The 20,315-nt window shown below is 42.4% G+C and overlaps 1 protein-coding gene across 1 annotated transcript in view; it reads right to left on the bottom strand.

Annotated features, from left to right (window-relative positions):
- pdgfd (platelet derived growth factor d) overlaps nucleotides 1-18,458 on the bottom strand; it is a 61,409-nt gene extending 42,951 nt beyond the window's left edge. The window contains exon 1 of the mRNA XM_030438565.1: nucleotides 17,953-18,458. Coding sequence (XP_030294425.1) covers nucleotides 17,953-18,073 — 121 coding nt within the window. The 5' untranslated portion in view covers nucleotides 18,074-18,458. The remainder of the gene's footprint in view (nucleotides 1-17,952) is intronic.
- Nucleotides 18,459-20,315: the final 1,857 nt, after the last annotated feature.

Genomic DNA, 20,315 nt, shown 5'->3' with positions numbered 1-20,315 from the left:
GCCTTGTACTTGATGCTCTGTGAATAGGTGTCACTGCTTCCTAAACAAGCAGCATATCCGCCACTCAGGGTACATATCCTGTTTTATAATAACATTAGTGTTGTGCAGGGTTACCAGATTTCTCTAACCAGACTAAGAAAACCGAAATGAAAATAAATCCTGCACAAGCATTTTCTCATTTCATCTATTTAAGATGACAGACGTAGCTCTCAGGCCAAAGCCAGCTGGAGAAAAAATTTATCAGGATTAAAAGGAAGCACTAGAAGGATCAGCAGGAAGCCACTGAGGGAACTGACAAAGACCTGGCCCAATAAGCAGAATCGATAATTGGCATTGGTATGAATAAACTCCAATCTTTTCTCATCTCTGTCGATGTTCAACATCTAACTGTATGAAAAACTGGATGCATTTTTTTCTGTTGCTGGGCTGTGTGTGTGTGTGTGTGTGTGTGTGTATTATAGCTAAGCCCCAGCTGCGGTAGTGCGAGTTTATCAAATATCAGCGTTGAGCCCTCTGAGGGCTGCTCGGACGCTGTTTGCTGGATGTAAGTTTGTGTGTATGCGAGTGTGTTTGCTCTGAGCGTTGTTGTGTGATGCTGAGCAGATGCTGATGTTTTGACAGCCATCCTGCTCCCGGTCTGTCTGCCTCACATCAGCCGAGTGCGAACACGCACACAACAACGTGCATATATGGGTGTGTGTGTGTGTCGGGAAAAGCGCGCGTGTGTGTGGTCAGAGCGTGGGGTTAAGCAGTGGTCCGCCTGTCAGTGTGTATCTGACCTTCTATCTACCACTGGGATCACTTATCCTGCTGCAGGCTCCGCAGTAGCACATAACACCACCCTCCCTGCCATTTTCCACTCTCTCTCTCTTCTGCTTATTTTTTGTTAACTTTTCTCTCTGCCTCTCTCTCTCTCTCTCTTCTCCCTCTGATATCCCACTAACAATGCCATCTCCCTTTTTTCTTCTGCGCTCCTATCCATGTCCCACCATCCCCATTTCTCTCTCCACTCCCTGTCCTCTGTGTTTGTATTCTCCGCACTTCCTCGCTCTCTGCTGCGCGGATCCAAAAATTCAGAGAGTAAATGATGAAATGGAAACAGGAGAGGGGGAAGCTAATGAAGACAAGAGGAGACAGAAAAAAGGAGGGGGGGGGGGGAGAGACGGCGAGAGAAATGCTGAGGTACACAAATGGCGAATCAGAGAGGGTGAGGGAAATATGGGGAGAAACGCTGACAGTCGGAGAGGGAAAGATAAAAATGTTTGACAGAGGAGGGGAAAAAAAGAATCTTTTTCATTTGTGTCAGAGCACCATTGTCAGAGTAACAAAGAAATAGCTCTCACAGTGCACTAGAGGATTTCTCTCTCTCTTTCTCTCTCAGACTCACACACACACAAACACACACACACATATAAAACACACAACATGGATACACAAAGTGTTTATCTCTTTCCTTCAGCAGGGATGAATCTCCTAGGGTGAAAGAAGCTCCTGCTCTCATCTTTTCTGCAGTGTTACTTCTGACATTTGTCACGTTGTCACCCTCGCTTAGCCCTGGTAGAAGAGACTCGCTTGCATGACACCTTTCGTTCAGATTCTCAAAACTCCTCCCGGCAGGTATTGAAAACATTTGAAATATTTCATTCAGTTGTGTTATTTATGCCTCCTGTTCTATTTCACAGGGGTCGGACTCTCAAACCAGACCCTCAAATATTCCTTCACAAGCAATGGATGACTTGATTAATAAACTCTGCACTCTCTGCACTGGTTGTGTTATGCTTCACTTAGTAAACACATCAGTTACAGGGGAACTGCTCAGGGGCGCTGCAGCAAAAAAGTGAACACAACACTCAGCCTTAAAACACTGTTCTATGGCAAAGGGCTCATTGGGTTAGTGTTGCCTTGCGTTGAGTGTATCATGATTGGTTGTAACAGTGCACTCATGTTTGTCTGCTTCAAGTACCTCCAAAGCTTCATGATTATTTCCATCCATCTGTTTATCTGTCAACTATTTTTCTACCTATTCTACCTTCTCAAGTTCTCAGAGCCAAAAGAGGTCAGCTCAGCCACCAAAGTAAAATGTTGCATTTTGATTGATGTTAAACTTTAGAAGATGACAAGTTAAATTGAACTGTTGCTGTGAGAGATAAAAACATGTGGGACAGTTGACATGATGGACTGTAGTGCTGCTGTCATTAATGGGCTTTCATCATGTTCTTCTTGGGTGCAGCTGAGTCACATGCAACAGCTAGTGGGGAAATTTGGTATTCTTGCTCTGGTATTAGAACTCATATCAAAACGGTGGCCACTACACAAAACTGTGTAATTGTAGCAACCTTTGGGACATTTTGCAGGTGCTGTTTGTTTCCCAGTTTCAACGTTTGTATATTGTATGTTGTATGTTATAATATTTTTAGAGAGACTTAAAGACAATTTACATGGCAGCGAAAACAAGTACACTATATTGCCAAATGTATTCGCTCACCTGCCTTGACTCTCATATGACATCCCATTCTTAATCCATAGGGTTTAATATGACGTCGGTCCACCCTTTGCAGCTATAAAAGCTTCAACTCTTCAGGGAAGGCTTTCCACAAGGTTTAGGAGTGTGTTTATGGGAATTTTTGACCATTCTTCCAGAAGCGCATTTGTGAGGTCACACACTGATGTTGGACGGGAAGGCCTGGCTCTCAGTCTCTGCTCTAATTCATCTCAAAGGTGTTCTATTGGGTTTAGGTCAGGACTCTGTGCAGGCAAGTCAAGTTCATTCACACCAAACTCTCTCATCCATGTCTTTACGGACCTTGCTTTGTGCACTGGTGCAAAGTCATGTTGGAACAGGAAGGGGCCATTCCCAAACTGTTCCCACAAAGTTGGGAGCATGGAATTGTCCAACGTCTCTTGGTATGCTGAAGCATTCAGTGTTCCTTTCACTGGAACTAAGGGGCCAAGCTCAGCTCCTGAGCAAACAACCCCACACCATAATCGCTCTCCACCAAACTTTACACTTGCTACAATGCAGTCAGACAAGTACCGTTCTCCTGGCAACCGCCAAACCCAGACTCTTCCTTCAGATTGCCAGATGGAGAAGCATGATTCGTCACTCCAGAGACGATTTTGCGTTGCACTTGCTGATGTATGGCTTGGATGCAGCTGCTCGGCCATGGAAACCCATTCCATGAAGCTCTCTACGCACTGTTCTTGAGCTTATCTGAAAGCCACATGAAATTTGGAGGTCTGTAGCGATTGACTCTGCAGAAAGTTGGTGACCTCTGCGTACTATGCGCCTCAGCATCCACTGACCCCATTCCGTCATTTTACATGGCCTACCATTTCATGGCTGAGTTGCTGTCGTTCCCAATCACTTCCACTTTGTTATAATACAACTAACAGTTGACTGTGGAATATTTAGGAGCGAGGAAATTTCATGACTGGACTTGTTGCACAGATGGCATCCTATTAGAGTACCACGCTGGTACTCACTGAGCTCCTGAGAGCTACCCATTCTTTCACAAATGTTTTTAGAAACAGTCTGCATGCCTAGGTGCTTGCTTTTGTGGCCATGGAAGTGATTGGAACTCCTGATTTCAATTATTTGGATGGGTGAGTGAATACTTTTGGCAATATAATGTATTTTTCAATGTGAGTTAGGACATCTTTAGCTGTAAATGTGTTGTCAGATATCTGGCCATATCTGGACATCTCCTGGCATGTTTGTGATGACCACAACTGTTATTTTAAGGCAAAACATGCTGTTTTCCTAGCCCTAACCAAGTGGTTGTTGTGTCTAAACCTAACCAGACCACAAGTACAGTGTTGTCACAGCATAATTTGAAAATTTTAAATGTAAAGTTTCAATATATCTGTAGTGTGAAGAAGTATACAATGCCATTAGGTTGAAGGTTTTGTCAATTTACTTCTCAATCAACTAATTCAGCACTGCCTCACTGCATTTCTGTGCAGCAAGCACAGTCTACTTTGTTATTTGAAATGTCCCTGAAGACTTAGTCTGTGGACGTGAGCAATTTTAAAGCAGCAGCTCTCAGAGGTTTAAGTAGGCTCATGCTGAATAGATAGAAATTGCACACACATAGTACCACACGCTGAATGCCAAAAAGCTACTTTAGGTGTGAAAAAACGGAAAGATTGGTGGGTCAAAGCTACTATTAGTCTGCCCAAACAGACAAGCGTGTTTTAAGTTTGTATAGTTTTGAAAAATCAGCCCAGGGAATAAATGCCAGAGTAAAATGTTGGCATTGTCCTTTTATGCAAACCATGGATATGTGTGTTTTAAATAAAATGATATATATGTGTATATCTATATATATATATAAATACATATTTTTAAGTTTATATAAAGTTTCAAAGACCCTTTGTACATAAGCTGACTTTCAATTCTTTTAGGGAGAGTTACCAGGAAGGTGGTGGCATAACATCTGGACGAGATATCGAGAGACCACTGTTGGAGAGGACGGTTCAACAATTGTAAGCTTGAAGCCACTGATGTATTTAAAGAGATTTTGGCGACAGAACCAACTAAGCCAAAACATGACCCTTTCGTGACCGTAACCAAGGGGTTTTTGTGCTTAAACCTAACCAGACCATAAAAGGTTGGGAGGTCGCTGGTTCGATTCCCCTGTCCAAGTGTCCTTTGGCAAGGTACTAAACCCCAAACTGCTCCTGTTGTGCTGGTCGGCAACTTGTATGGCAGCCACCGCCATCCGCGTATGAATGTATGTATGAATTACTGTAAGTCGCTTTGGACAAAAGCGTCTGATAAATGTAAATGTACAGTGCCAACATTTATTCTGCCTATTCAGTTTTAGAGAATGTACATATCACGTTCTCTGTGATTCTGAGGATTTTAAATTGTGTTTGCAAATCACTGAATGAAGACCCCGCCTTTTGCCACATCCATCACCTGCTTTTTTATGCATACTTTGCCTGCAGCTTGAAACAGATCAGCTGGCTTTCCCTTATTATCCACCTTAAATCTACACAACTTCCAAATGGCTGCACTAGAGATGCTTTTAATTTCTCTCACAATCCCCCCTGGAGAGCCTGTTTCAATGCAACACCTTGTCTAGAGGGATATCAATGTAATTAACAAGCCAGCTGCAACTACAGTACAGAGGCGTGGTGCTGCAGTGGAGTTATTCCTGTAAATATAAAGTGTGATGTGGCAGCTCATGGTGGTCCAACCCTAGAAGACACTGACTGTTGCTAGTGCCTTTAATTTGTAATCCAAATGTGAATGCGTGTGATTGTATTCAGGGCCTCGCTTTGAGTCGATTCACAGACCGAACACAAGTAAACTAAATCGCTGGGTTCATTACAAACCACTGCTGATTTACAGTGAATTACTTTCCTCAGTATACTTTATTTAAACTGTTAGCTCAGCGCAGTTCAAGGGCGAGACTATTTGTATTAGCGTGGATCTTTGCTGTAGGTCTGAGAGTGTTGCTGCACTTAGTCTTGCACGCTCCGGTACACACACACACACACACACACACACACACACTTCCTACAGCACCATCCATCCCCAAACACACAAACACCATCCCTCTCTCTGTCCGTCTCTATATCTCCCCGACAAACTCGCACAATCGGATCAGCAGTTTTTTTATGCATTTACCGCAGAGTCACATTAGCTTTGTTTGTCAAGGACTCAGACTGTCAGAGAAGCTCCACCATCCGTCTATCCTACGTCTTGTTAAAACCACACACTCTGTTCTGATGCCTTTATCATCCTTCTCTCTGATTCATCAGTGTTTATCTCGCCGTCGGAGGTGTTTAAACACTTCCTCCCTCCTTTCCAAACTTTCCTCTCCTTCTTTGCTCCTCTTATCCCCCACTCTCCTGTTCTCTTTTTCACTTTCACTCTCTTCTTCTCTATCAGTCTTTTCACACCCCTGCTCTGTCTCTTTTCATATCCGTCACTCCCTCACTCAGCTCACCTCATTTCATCTCCCTCCTCTCTTTCCTTCACCCGCTTGTCAGCTAATTTTGTGAAGCCAAGTATTGGCAGGCTACGCCAGCGCTCTCCTCTCAAGCCCTCCCCTTGGTTCCTCCTCTCTGTGTTGCCCCGCTACCCCTTCAATTATAACTTTTCACTTGTTTATTCTCCAGCTTTTTTCCAGTTCTGTTCGTTAATTCCCCTCTCCCTCGCTCCCTGCCACCCTCCCCGAAAAAACTCCTCCTTTGCCATCTTTATTCTCTTCTTGTGCCTCATTTCATCTTCTCTTGTCTTTCATCCACTTTCTTTGTTGCTCCCTACGTCTCTCTCATCCCGTCTCTCTGCACCGTCCTCCACCTCCTTCTTTTTCTCCGACTCATTTTCCTGCTCCTCTGTTATCTGCATCCGACGCGCCAGTCAGATGGCTCAGCTGTGAGACTGACTACCACTCGACAAGGACTCAACATCAGCCTGCCTTTCTCTTTCTTTTGCTCTCTAAATCCCCCCTGCAGTATACCGTGTCCTCAACTCGGCTCAATTTCAGAGCGAGATTAGAGCATTATTGGCTTATAAATTGGGTTAATATAGCCAAAAGAAAACAGTCAGCATCAGTGGATATAAATAAGTCTGAAGAAACCACAAAAGTGTGCATTACTAAGCAAATGCATGAGTTGTAAAGCTACATAATGTACTGTTAGTGGATACCGCCCCGTTCTCACTCTCAAACACTCAAGTACAGCAGCCTGGTCCGTTTCCCTACACTTCTCAGTTTGATGCCAGCCTAACTTGAAGTCAAGTGAGGTATCTGAACAGCAACACATTCTGATCTTTGATTTAACTTAGTTTAGATTTAACTATGACCAATTGCTTCTCCTTGTGTGAGTCAAGGAATGTAGAAGGTGTGGCGCTTACAGGTCCAGGGGTCCCGGAGTTATTATTTAGCTGTGTGTGTTAAAGGTCAGCAGAGGGCAAGGCCACCAAAAAGTTCTAAACTGAGTTTGACCCACATGCCAGTTGGTGGGAATTGTCGAAATGTTTACGTTCCCGTAGAAGGACAGAGAGACCATTTGGGCCATTTTGGGGTACAAGGCCCAAGAAGGGACAGCAGCAGTTAGGTGATTTATGGGAGATGAGCAGGGAGACAGGTCAACTCCTCTTTCAGTCTATTGGATAGATGGACCTTCAGTTCATCAAAGTGACCAACTTGAAGAAGTAGGTAGGCACAGGCAAAGGGACTTTAAAAAGGCCCGCACAAGCAGAGAAAGGGGGGTGGTTACTCGTAGAGTTCCTAAGATTGAAGGTTCAAGAGGATTTCTGGTAGAGCAGAGGGCAAGGCATTGGGCAGAACTTTGCCAGGATTTGAGAACGCCGCCGCCGCCATCCGTCTACTTCCGGCTCACGGCCCTGGCGAAAAATCTCGCGCCTGCGCAGAACGCAAAATCCGATCCGCTGGAACGTATACATGCAGGAGTAATGCGACTATCAATCGAATAATCTGGGTGCTTTAATTCGACTATGAGAAATCCAATCCGGTCCGATTTTAGTCAGACTAAGGTGTATACATGCATCTTAGAAATCCAATCATAGTCAGACTAACCCAGTAATTCGGTTTTCTTGAATGTCATGTAAACACACTGAATGTTCTCAATGCTCGTGTTCATGTGTAGAGACCCTGGTGATACTGCGAGCAAAGTTTCATGTTGTGTCGAGCCTTATAGTGTTTTAAAAATAGCGATTTTGATGCTAGCGCACTCCATTGAGAATTTGCTTGTCCGAAAACGAAACTACGGTAAATCTTAAAAAGTGCCTCTTTCATCATAACTATGCTTTTACACAAAGGCTTGACTCATATTCAATCACAAATAAAGCCTCGGTTGCTTTTTGGCAAGAGTTTCACTTTAAGGTTAAAATAAATTAGATGTTAAGTGCAGTGAATCAGGAGATGTTGTGGTGCTAGGCAGATTTTAAAGAGAGGGAGGTTTTGATCCTCAATTATGCCTTTTAGCAAAAAGGCAATTAACTATCAAACTATGCCAACATTGTCCTCTATGAGCTGCTGAGCTGACCGAGCAGAGGTGTGAGGTCAGGAAGAAAAGTAGTATTTTCACATGTCGCTCACACTGGCAGGCGGGTAGCAGCAGGAAAGCAAAGATAATGTAGGACGCCAGTGTTGCTGCATGGACTGGTACCAGTGTCCAGCTTGATCACTGTGAATCAGTGATTTACTGCACTGGCATCAAATCCATGAACAATGAATAAATTCTGTACGATGTTACGGTCACATTGGGGTAGTTCTTCGCATGCAACCCAAGTACGGAACTTATGAAGTATTACCCGTTTCGTCAGGCTCCTTTTTATCTTCAGCTCCTCGTTTGTGACAATGGCTGCTACGTGGACGACATAATCAATGTCAAAGAATTCAACCTTCTTCTGTGTCAGGGTATTCTGTATGTTTGGATAATCACGAGGAATTCATTGTTCCTTTTCAGCAATCACATGTGGGGCATGAGGTGAAGAAGCTTAATGGTGTTTCCACTTCACTGAGTGTGCACAAATGTAGCCTGACCCTCCCAATCTGGGAGGCCGGATTGGTCCTAAGCCTTTATCGTGTTGACAGAGTCGTGCCTTCTTTTTCTTTCCTCTTTATACTTGAGGTTTTGTTCGGATACCGAGATCAGATAATCTGCTGATGTTTGGCACTTTACTCAAGGAATACCTTATCTTCCTCCTCCTGCACTCCTCTATCAGTCCTGCTTCCTGCCATCTCCTCCTTTGTACTCTGTCCATTTGGCTTGCCGTCGGTCTCGCTATCTTTCTTTGCAAGCTGACAGGGCAGAAAAGTGGAGGGACAGGTCTTTTAACTTGGCATATCTCTCTCTACACACCTTTTCCTCTCCTCCTCCCCCTGTGCCCTCTAACTCCTCTAAGCTCCCTTCTAAACTTTCACTTCTCTCCCGCTGCCCTCTCCTCCTCAGTCGGAGCACAGCCTCCTACACTATGTGAACCTACACCAATATCCACTCACTTTCCAATACATCATCATACACTCCGCTACTTCGAGACAGTCCAAGCAGTCGCCACCCTATTTTCTGTGCAGGGGAGGAAAACACTGTCTGCCAAATGTTTAGGGGTGGGGTACCTTTGGCTCATTCTCGCGTAGAACGTGTGTGTGTGTGTGTGTGTGTGCGCGCGTGTGTGTGTGTATGAGACGACAAGTGATTAATGTGGGATTCCCTTGAAAGGGGAGATCCTGTAATTGTGTTTGTGTGTGTCGGCCTGGGTGGGCGGGTGGGTAGAGTTTCCATATTGGGTGTCCTGAGTGTGACTCATGAATTCCAATAACCTCAGTGACGCTCCTCCCTGTTGTCGCCCTCGTATTTTATAAGGGGACAAAAAGACATGTGGAACCTTTGAACTCGCGAGATAAACCAGGTTGATGGCCAGTCACAAGCAAATCTATTTTTGCCGGGAACCTCAAAGGGAGAGGTATAGATTTCTTTCAGAATAGATGAGATGAGATGAGGTTTTTTCAGAACGTCCTTTGACATTCGAAGCTTCAATTTCGAATTAGGCGTTGAAGATTTGCCATCGCACTTTATGACATCAGAACTCTGAAAGAAATAAATCAAACAAAATCCTCAATTTGAATAAAGAGATTCGTCTGAGTCATCTATAGGAGCTTGAGTTTTTAAAGGAGTCATCACCTGGTTTTTTACATATCCAGTCCCTCTTGGATCACTTTGGATCAATTCTTAAAACTTATTAGAAAAAAAAAAAAAAAAAAAAATCAAACATAGAACTTGTTCTGACACTTTTTCATACCGCGACTTTCTCATGCGAGATTAAGCGCGAGGTTTTGACCGGTCCGGATGTGCATTGTATTAATATGTAATAAGGCGCGCGTTGATTGGCCGCAGGAAGGACTGAACCGGAATAGGGGGCTAGCCTGCATGCACACACAGACTCCAAAACATAAACAGCCCCCTGTCATGGCGCACACACTAAATGACGAACCTTACGGAATTCAGGCATTTATGTACGAGCCGGAGTCGGAACTCGAACGGGAGAGTGAAGAGGCAGAGACGGTGGAAGAGACACGTTTACAGCAGGATGTCTCTGAATGGTAAATTATTATTTTTTTTCCTTCTTACTTTTCACACTCGTGTTTTACATGTAAGACCTGAGTTTTAATGCTGGCGGCCACGATGTATGGCGTGAAAATGACAGAGAAATAGGCAGATTCGGCGTGCTCACTCTGGCTGAGGACGGTTGTGAGCCGACGCTTATGCGAGCTTATGCAAGTAGCCTCCTGTGGTAACGTCACCACAGGAGCAGAGTCAAAATCTCGTGCTTTAGGAATGCGCACTATTGTGCGCTATTCCTGTTCGGAAAAAGAGCCAAAGCGAAAAAAATTTGCCACTTTCGAACTCCAGCTTTTCAGGCAAGTTTCAACTGAGGTCCAACACCAATATGCATGATTTAACGAGAGAAATTGCTATTTCCGGGTGATGACTCCTTTAATTGAATCAATCTTTTTCACGAAATAGAACTTATGCTGTGAGACCAGCTTGTTTATACATTAAATTTATATCATAATCGCACATTCCTCCTTTTTTGTGCTGTAAGCAGGAGAGCAGACTGTTTTTTAGACCACAGTGAAAATTGTGCTTTTGAAAGGCTGAACACCAACAATTATGGGTCGAGGCAGAAGGATTTGTGATGATAAAAAATGCTGTGAATGTTTGAAATTATATAATATCTGTGTTTAATAATACATTTTGATTCTGACTGATATATTGGTTGGCCGATATTAGCAGCTTGTATTGTTCGATTACAAATATATCGGTATTGGCGCATATGTTGTCCAATATGTGCCAACATTAAGGTTATAAAGTAGAAAAAGATGCTGGAGGTTATTTATAATTATTAAGTTCACAGTAAAGTTCCCAATTTTATTGCACTTTTAGACAATAAATGTACACGCAAAACTGGGGAAAAAACAACAAATCTAATTTTCTAATAATATATCTTCGATAACCACATTTAGGGATCATTGCAAAACAATTGTGTTAGATCAGCTTCAGAATTCAACCTCCTGGAAAATCGAGCATTGGTCGGGCTTCAATTGTCCTTCACAATGCTTTGGAGTTGTGCAAACAATCTAACACTAATATGATACTAATAATAGTCGAGCAGCCTAATCTATATCCACAGCTGTGCAGTACTAATATATTCAAACAGAGGAAAAACAAGTGCTTAACAAAGGGATCTGTGCACCATTTAAATGTCGATTAAGAATTTTAATGTTATTGTTAAAAATTACGTTTCAAAGATTTTTTTTCCTTTACAAATTACCTCAGATTTAAATAGTTTTCATTTAGGAAAAGGTTGTGTGATATGACCGAGGGCTACAGGGCAGTTATAAAATTGACCTTTAAGTGAGATCGATTTGCCAAACTGCTGTTTCTACGACTGAGAATCGAGTCAGCATGGACATGACAGAGTCCTTCAAGTGCTGAGGAAAATAAAAAATGAAATGTCTACAACTGGGTGGAGTAAATCTACTCAGGAAGACTGAAATAATCACTACTTTTCAAACGGCCTCATATATCTTTACTGTGGTGTGTACAAGGACATTTTTCCCTGCATGTTTGGATGCTCAAGAATGTTTTGAATGACTGTGTATCCTTTGTGTTAGTGAGTGAGAGTGAGAGAGAGAGAGAGAGAGAGAGAGAGTTAGTGTGTGTGTGTATGTGTGCGTGTGTGTGTGTGTGTGTGTGTGTGTGTGTGTGTGTGTGTGTTATCGGAGGCAAGGCCACTTTGAGTTCTCAGACACAGTCAAGGACCATGACTGATCACACCCTCTGATATCACCACCGCCCAGCTCAGGACTTTGACAGCGTGCATGCTTTCGTGAGCAGGATCACTCGCATTTTGCTTGTGCATATGCGTGTACTACTGTGTAACTTTTTTCCTTTTTGTTAAATTCTCTATCTATGCCCCATTTCTTACAGTGTGAATGTAGGCGTGTGTGTGTGTGTGTGTGTGTGTGTGTGTGTGTGTGTGTGTGTGTGTGTGTGTGTAACACAGTGTCACATTATATTTGCTCACAGGTTGAAATAGCTTTTGATTAAAAAGAGCTGAAACGGATTGGGGAGCGATGGGGAGATAAAGACAGAAATGAGAACGGGGGAGACTGAAAGAGGAGGACCTGGAGAGATGGAGTGATATGTAGCAGGAGACAGACTGATAAGGCAGCACTGAAGGAGGACGGCAGCAGATAAGAGAAGAACTACTGGAAGAAAGGAAAGGGGGAATCAGAAAGATACACTGTCATACGAGATGATGTGGCTCTGTCACTGACTACAGGTTATAATCTCTATTTAGCATCGTGTGTTTTTGCAGACACAGTATATTTGCAGAGTCGACCTCTATAATGAAGGCTTGTGAGTAATGGTTGCATAACTGTTGGTAATGTTGGTAAAAAAAAAAGATGACAGTGGACAGTCCCTTAGACTCATACTGTTGTAAAACAGTGATTGTGCTCCTTGGTAGTAGTATTCACATAGGGCTGATGACATACACATCTCTGCACTGGGACTGTTAAAGTGGAAACAGACACCTTATCCACCCTTTGCATTTCCAAGTGGTATTATCATTGTAGCCGCTGTCAACTTTTTGCTTACCTCGGAGCAGCAACTACTGACATCACAGCACAAAACATGACTTTATTCATCCACCCAGTTTCTGATGGAGACACGAAGGCATAAAGAAAGAATGTCAGGCTGCATTTTCCATCAAGATTTTTCCTCGGTGGCAAAAACAATAAAGTTGCACATTGAAGCTTGAGTTGATAGGGAACTGATCTAAATACCGATGTTTTTTTTTAAAAGCCATTTTTATAGTAATTTATACTTCATGATTATACACCTGTATCGTTACCAGTCCTGTGACATACAGCACATTTGTTTAATAATCTACATCGGTACTGATATATTGTGTTGCACATTGTACATGTTCTGTATGCACTTTATGTCATTGTTATATTTTTGTATTAATTATATTTTTCTTTGATATTCTTTCAACTTTGGTGTGTTTTTCATTGCAAAACAGAATTCAGAGTGGAAAGCAAAGGAAGAGTTTCCTTGTACGGGAAACCCACTTCTTTATTTGTGGTAATAAGACGCTTTGACGTTGACTTGATAATGATGAGTTAAACCAAAAATGTGTCTTTTGCTAGTTTCAAAAAATTAATAACGGGAATCATTTAAGCACTTTACTGTTGATTTCTGGCGAGAAAGGTTAAGAATGTGGGAATTTCTGTTGGATTCTGAACATCTGAGGATAGACTCTCTCTGAATGCGTTTCAAAGATTCACACAGAATGGACATTTACACACTCACGTCACAAATTGCCAACCAGTGCCAGACATTTTCTCTACTCACAATGCGCAGGAGAGACTCAGAACAGAAAGCCGCTTTATATTAAAGATAAATGATACCGTATTTGCCCGCCACATTAACACAGTTAACTGTTAAACGTGTGATCAATGTGTTGACTCTGGAGTGAATTGTATGATGGTTTTCAACGTGCCATTTTCTGGCTGGCAGTGTCAGTGTCTGACTACTATATTCTGTCTGTGCCTGCTTTCACATGTACATATTCCCCTGCCCGCAAGTGCTGCTCGCACACACACACACCCACCCACACACACACACAAAGACACACACAGAAACACACACAAAAACAAAGTATTGTGTAATAGGTTTTATCCTATCTGGGTCATCTGGTCTGCTCAGCAATGATAATAAGTTATTCAGGGCAGAAAGGCCAAGCAGTGTTTACTCTGCTCTGTGTTGTTACATGTGTATTTGTGTGTTTCCTTTTCTTTTTTTCTTTTTTACAAATACACTCTGTCCCCACATCTCACCCCCTATAACCTCTTTACTGTAATGCACACACTTTAATGCCAGGCCAAAAAGAGCAAGCGAAGCGCTGAACAAACACAGGAGGAAAAACCTTGGGGGGAATTCCTAGAAGTGAGCTGAGACATTCTGTCAGAACACACACACACACGGGCCGGTCACAATGGATGAGTGAAAGCTGCGGAGCCCCCTATCAGCTTCAGGTTCACTCCTGCACATGGAAACACAGCTAATCAGCAGCAGTCAATCAAATAACGGAACTAAGCTCTCGTATTCCACATAAGCTGCCTGTATATGCATAAACACGGGAACACACACGCACACACCAACACACACATGCACACACACACACACACACACACACACACACACATACGTACACGTTTGTGAAGATAACTAGCGGGTGTTTTTGTAAGACTGCATGCAGCAGATTAAAGAGATGTTAAGAGCCTGTGCAGCAGCCGGTCTCAATAGTAGCTATCACAGAGGCTCATCGCCTTTGTGCAACAAAAGATCATCAAGTGATCAAAGAATCTGCTCTCAGATCTGATCAGATCTGATCTGATTTGATGGGAACAGAACATAAAGATGACTTCAGTGAGCGGCTGCTGCTGAGCGACGGCGTCCAAAAACAGTTACATCATCTCATCTTCAGACCTCCTTTGATGGAACGATTAAACACTCCACTGTTTTAAGGACTGCCGCTGACCCTCTGAAACAGTGCAACACTGTTCAAAGGGCCAAGAATGACAACTATATCGATGATTATAACAATAACTAAAAGGACAATGATGATCATCGACACTGATGAACCATATTGTTCTCTAACAGCAGCTTCAGCTTTGTCGGCAGCTTAGAAGAAAATACACTGATGACCTGTTACTATACACTGCATGAACAAACAAACAAAAAACCCCAAATTCTTCAGACACAAGATTAGTTGGGAAAATCTTACACTTGTGACCCTGAAATCAAGCTAATTTCTGGCCTTATAAATGTGTTAGGGTTTTTGGCTGGCTGTCGTTTCTCTCTTCATCAAATCGAAAGTGATCTCAAATATATCTTCAACCGCTTTCATTATAGTTGTGGTGTGGTTGTCAACTTTATATTTATAGTTTTTGTTATTTCACTGCTCTCGGTATGAACTCCCACTTCAAGTTACTTACATGACGCATGCTGTCGTCCTGTGTCTGATGAAACACAGAGAGAAAAACTGCCTCTTTAATGTTCAGGGCCACGCTTTCCGTCGTTGATTGCATCAAACCGATCATTTCCTGACAACATCATTACAGGGAGTTCCCAAATTTTGGATTAGTTCGACAGATGGCAAGTGTAGACAGCTCTGGGACAGATTATTTCTTTCGATTTGAGGCCCACACAAACCTTCAGTAGGTGTTTATAGTGTAGAGTATTTATTCAAGGCCTAGTGTGGGTTTGAAACACATGAACTGAGACGTAGGCCTGCTCCAGCACAAAGAAGACTTTTTCTTTTAAAACGAGGCAAAGTGTATTTTAATCAGAATCTGATCATGTGTAGAACATTTCTAAGAATAAAGACTGGCAACGACTGCAGTCTTGAGTGACACTGCTGACATGCTGATCTGATACAAAACTAATAAAAACGCCTACTTTTCAAGAATCGTAAAAGCATGTTGAGCTTTAACGCTGCCTTGTTCAGATGTCAATACTTGCTCTTCTCCCATGAGAGAGCAATGACTTTTTATGCCTCTGGTGTTTCGATTCTTGACCGAACAGAGTTAGTGCAGCTGCCGCCTCCTCACAGCATCAAGTTCTATGTTGTAACAAGCTGTTTCTTTGTTTTCTCTCCTGTCTGTCTGACATTCAGCCACTGCACTGCAACTGTCATGTTTCCACTGAGTGATACACAAAAATTATCATATTGCAGTTATTTTTAGATATGTTGTGAATTAGATATATCAAAAATTATATATATGTGTATATATTTAAATAATGATGTGATTTTTGCTTGGGTCTTGGCTGAAAAAGTGTGTTTCCCTTGCATCTTGAGAAAATGATTTGTAGGCAGGGGCATCTTTATAGCACCACAGCGCTTAAATGAAACCTATTCTGAGACCCTCTTGACATCAGGTGATGTCACAATGTCACACATTTACATAATTTATTCCCGTAAGCATGGAAGACACAAAGCTAACTGGAAGCTAAAAACACCACATAGTTGACTGGTGGTGTGGTGAGTGTTGCTGGCTCAGGCGTGTGTGAGCTGACCAATCAGAGCAGATCGGGTATTACGAAGGCGGACCTTAAAGAGACAGGAGCTAAGACAGAACCTCTCACATATGGTGACGCTGTACGATAATACTGCTGCATCTTTTGAGCTTAAAAGCATGTAAAGCTGTTATAGTTGTAACCCAATATAAAATTATGAACCTGAAAATCAGCATATCTCTCTTTTAATTTATAAGGCTACTTTATGACACAATTTACCTTTACCAAAAAGCTGCAGCTCCTGTGATTTTGCACACTATTGTAATTTCAATCTGATTTGGACACAAGTCTGATACTGACTTCTCAAGTTGAATGTGTTCAGATTGGATGATCAGCATCATGTGCGACAGGTTCAGTTCAACAGCAACTCACAGTCACAAGAAAATAATCTGAGTTTTTTAGAGGTATTTGATGGGGGGCAAAGGTCACTGAGATGTAGGCTACCTAATGTGTCCGTGTTATTCTTCTCCTATAAACACACAGGCGGGAAGAGTGAGAGGTGAAACAGGCCTTGGGGCAGTTGTCCAGGTCCGAACCTAATACAGTGGTATTTTCATGTTTCCCTGCCAAAAGCAACCCTGCAGCTGAGTGCATGCCTGTGTGCATGTGTGTGTGTGTGTGTTTAATCAAAGGTACTGTAGCACCATGACTTTAGCCTCAGGGCCAAGTGAAAAGTAAGCACTGGCGCACCTGCAGGAAGTTAGTTAGTTAAGCTTGGGGAATCTGAAGGAGATGAAGGAGATGCACTCAAGCCAAGTCTTCCTCTTAACTGGCGTGTTGTCCGACACACACACACACACACACACACACACACGCTCCTTCTTCAGTTAAAAAACAATCTGAAATATGTGGAACAGCTTGTGATCTGACAGACTGCGCTCTTCCTCTGTGTCCACAACTTCTTCTCCTTCTTTCACCACCCTGCTGTTGCCCTCTCTGCTTTTGGTTTTATCAGTGTGCAACAGCAGGTCGTTTAACTCAGCAAACTTTTTCGGTCAGTTGTTACATTTAGAGAGAACTGATGCCTGTAGGCCACCACAAGAATATCAAAACAATATTTTCTGATTTGGCACTTAAATACAGTTTTATCAAAATCAGTATAACAACTCAGAAAGGGCATAAAAAGGACAAAAAAATTAAAACCTTATGCTCTCATTTAACTCTAAAATAGAAAAGCCTGAAGCTTGTAGAAGCAAAGTTGGACACATCAGCTACAGTCAGTGTTAAAAGTCATTCTTGAGTAAAAGTAAAGATATCATCAAAGTTAAAAAATGACTTTGGTCAAATTGAAAGTCAGCCATATAAATAGTACTTAAAATCTTAAAGTAACTCATATCATATATAACAGTATTTCAAGTATTTTTCTAGCAAAAATTACCATAAGCATCAAAAAAGTAAATAAAACTTATATTTCTATGCATGTGTATACTGCATACTATGGATCGATTATCGGCCTGACCAATTATCGGATCAGATATTCCGATTTTTTTTTTTTATCTGATTGTAGATAAAATAAGTTTTGCAAGAATTGCACTCATTTGGCTCTTATGCAGCCTGTCATCTGAAAAGTAACAAGGAACTTAAGTTATTAAATTCGTATAATGAGTTTAAAGTACAATATTCCCCTTCCAAAATAAAGTATAAAATACCAGATAGTGGAAAATACTCAAGTAAAGTACAAGTACTCACTTATATATTTGTACGGATACTTTTCTACAAGGTGGTCACTTTATCCCACAGAGACAGTTTCAGCAGAACAGACATAAACACTGAACACAATAGCAACACACGCAGCGACAGACTGAAACACTAAAGACACCTCACCGTCTCTCCTGATGTTGCCCCTCATCACTCTGGCGGTGGAGACCTGAGCCCTCCCGAACCCGGCCATCGAAGTCCCCAACAATAAAACCATCCACATCTGGAAAAGCAGCGCTCCACTCATGGTGATGACGGACTCTACAACACACGCTTAAATAAAACACGAACCCCTTCAAAAAATAAACTTTCCAAACTTTCTCACGGGATCCACTTTGCCTCCTTTATGCCCGACGCCTGGCGCACACGATGTCCCGTCTTGTGCCAAATACTGTGTCCTCTTCCCGAAGTTGCGCGCCGACAGACACCGAGAGCAACACTCCGAAACTGTGCTGTGCAGGTGGCGGGTAATATAGCTCCCTTCACGGCCAGACATGAGCTTACAGGCGCCGAACTTCTTATCATAAATTCTGTTCAAGTCACTGAGAAATATCCCGCATACTTTACTAGTTTTCTGTCTGACGCCTTTGCGCTCCTCTGAAAGTCAGCGCGTCAAACTTTGCCAACTGAGCGGTGCGCGCTCACGGTGTCTGTGTGCGTGCGTGCGTGTGTGTGACTGTGTGCCTGTGTGATGTGGGTGTGTAACTGAGCGAGATGCTGAGGCGGCAGGTTAGGGAGGGAGAGAGTGAAATACACTTTAAAATGTACTTTATTTATCTATCTATCTATCTATCTATCTATCTATCTATCTATCTATCTATCTATCTATCTATCTATCTATTTATCTATCTTAATTTAGGAAAGGCACAAACAGGGAGTATGTACAGTATGGGAGGAGAGAGCACAGGGAGGGTCACCAAAGCCAGGCACAGAAGAGGAAACATGCCATGAACTAACCGAAGAGAGGGGAAGTCTCTTGAGGTCAAGAGCAGCTCTCTAGTTCAAGAGCAGCAGGCAGAGAGCGAAGGAAACAGCTGACATGAGCCCACTCGGATCCTGGGGACAGAAGGAGGGCCATTAAATATCATATATAACACGCTGCATGTGTTAAATTCAGTGTTAGCTGGAGGAGAACAGGAGGTGGGCATTAGCTATGTGAAATGGCACAGTATATAAAAATCATCCCGGAGGTGTATTAAAGAAGGCTCTGTCAAATTTTTTTTTTCTTCAAGGAATCAAACGCTTTAAAGGATAACTTTACCCACTAGGGGTGAAAAGGTATACCGTATTTCGGTATACCGCGGTGGTGACACTGTGAGATTTCACGGTGACGTTAATTAATTAATTATTTTAATATTATGCGGCGCTGCTGGCGCAACTCCACTTACACGAGTAGGGAACTCACAAATAAAACATTTTACTTCACGTTCACATTAAGATCAGTGGTGGTCAGTTGTCACTCAGTCACATTATAATCTAATTTTACAGCTGCAGCAGTAGATTGAAAAAGCGTTTCCTACCTGTGTGCTGCTCAAATGTAGGCCTATATTCCATTTAGTTCAAGGCAGGTTGCATGGTCAGCGTCTTTTAGTTGGTTCAGTGACAGTCCAATCAAAAAAGGTAGTTTTGGTAAACACACGCGAGACCCACATGATCCAGGAAGCTAGAAAAAAGCATGGCATGATGATGGCAGACTCCGAACCAGAGGCAGATTTACCCGCGGGCCCGGTTGACCCGATGTCCCCTACTTCACCACCTCTTTATCCTCCAGCCAAGCGAGTTTTTTGGAGTTTTTTGGCTACCCAAAACAACCGGATGGATCCATAAAGGACGACAGAGAGCCGACTTGCAAACTATGCAACAGGAAAGTAGTTGCAAGATCGGCGAATATATCTAACATGATGTCCCATCTCCGCGAGTGGCATAAAAAAGAATACGCACAGCTTAAGTCCAAGCAGGTAACATGAATCATTATAAATCCCACTGTAGCCGGTCTATGATGTTTCATTCAAAGAGCATGGTTATTGTTGTTGTACGTCGCTTTCATTCTCCGTGGAACGGCATGGTCTTGTTGTCTACAAAATATGCAGATCTACAAGGCATCACTACGTCGCTTTGCAACGCTTTGTAACGCTTTGTTCACTTGTAGATTAGTTGTTTGTTTGGCGCATGGCAGTGACGTCATGCCAAAGAAAAAAAAAGACGAAAGAAAGAAAGAGAGAGATTGAAGGAAAGAAGGAGAGAGAGAAAGATGGACTATAATAGATAGATGCACGGAGAGATGCATAATAGAGGCTGTGTGTGTGTGTGTTATTTTGCTTAAATAAAGCAATGTTTTTCTTCTAAGAATGATACTTGTCTGTTTTGTTGGTTATTTAATGGCCCCTAGTACAAAAAAAAATCTTAAAAAAAATAAAATACCGTCACCGTGAAATACCGCAGTGTATACTGTACTAACACCGTCACCGTACCATACTGTAAAATCCCAT

Source organism: Sparus aurata, chromosome 2 (assembly GCF_900880675.1).
Source record: "Sparus aurata chromosome 2, fSpaAur1.1, whole genome shotgun sequence".
NCBI classification, from domain to species: domain Eukaryota; kingdom Metazoa; phylum Chordata; class Actinopteri; order Spariformes; family Sparidae; genus Sparus; species Sparus aurata.
This window is presented reverse-complemented; position numbering and strand designations above follow the sequence as displayed.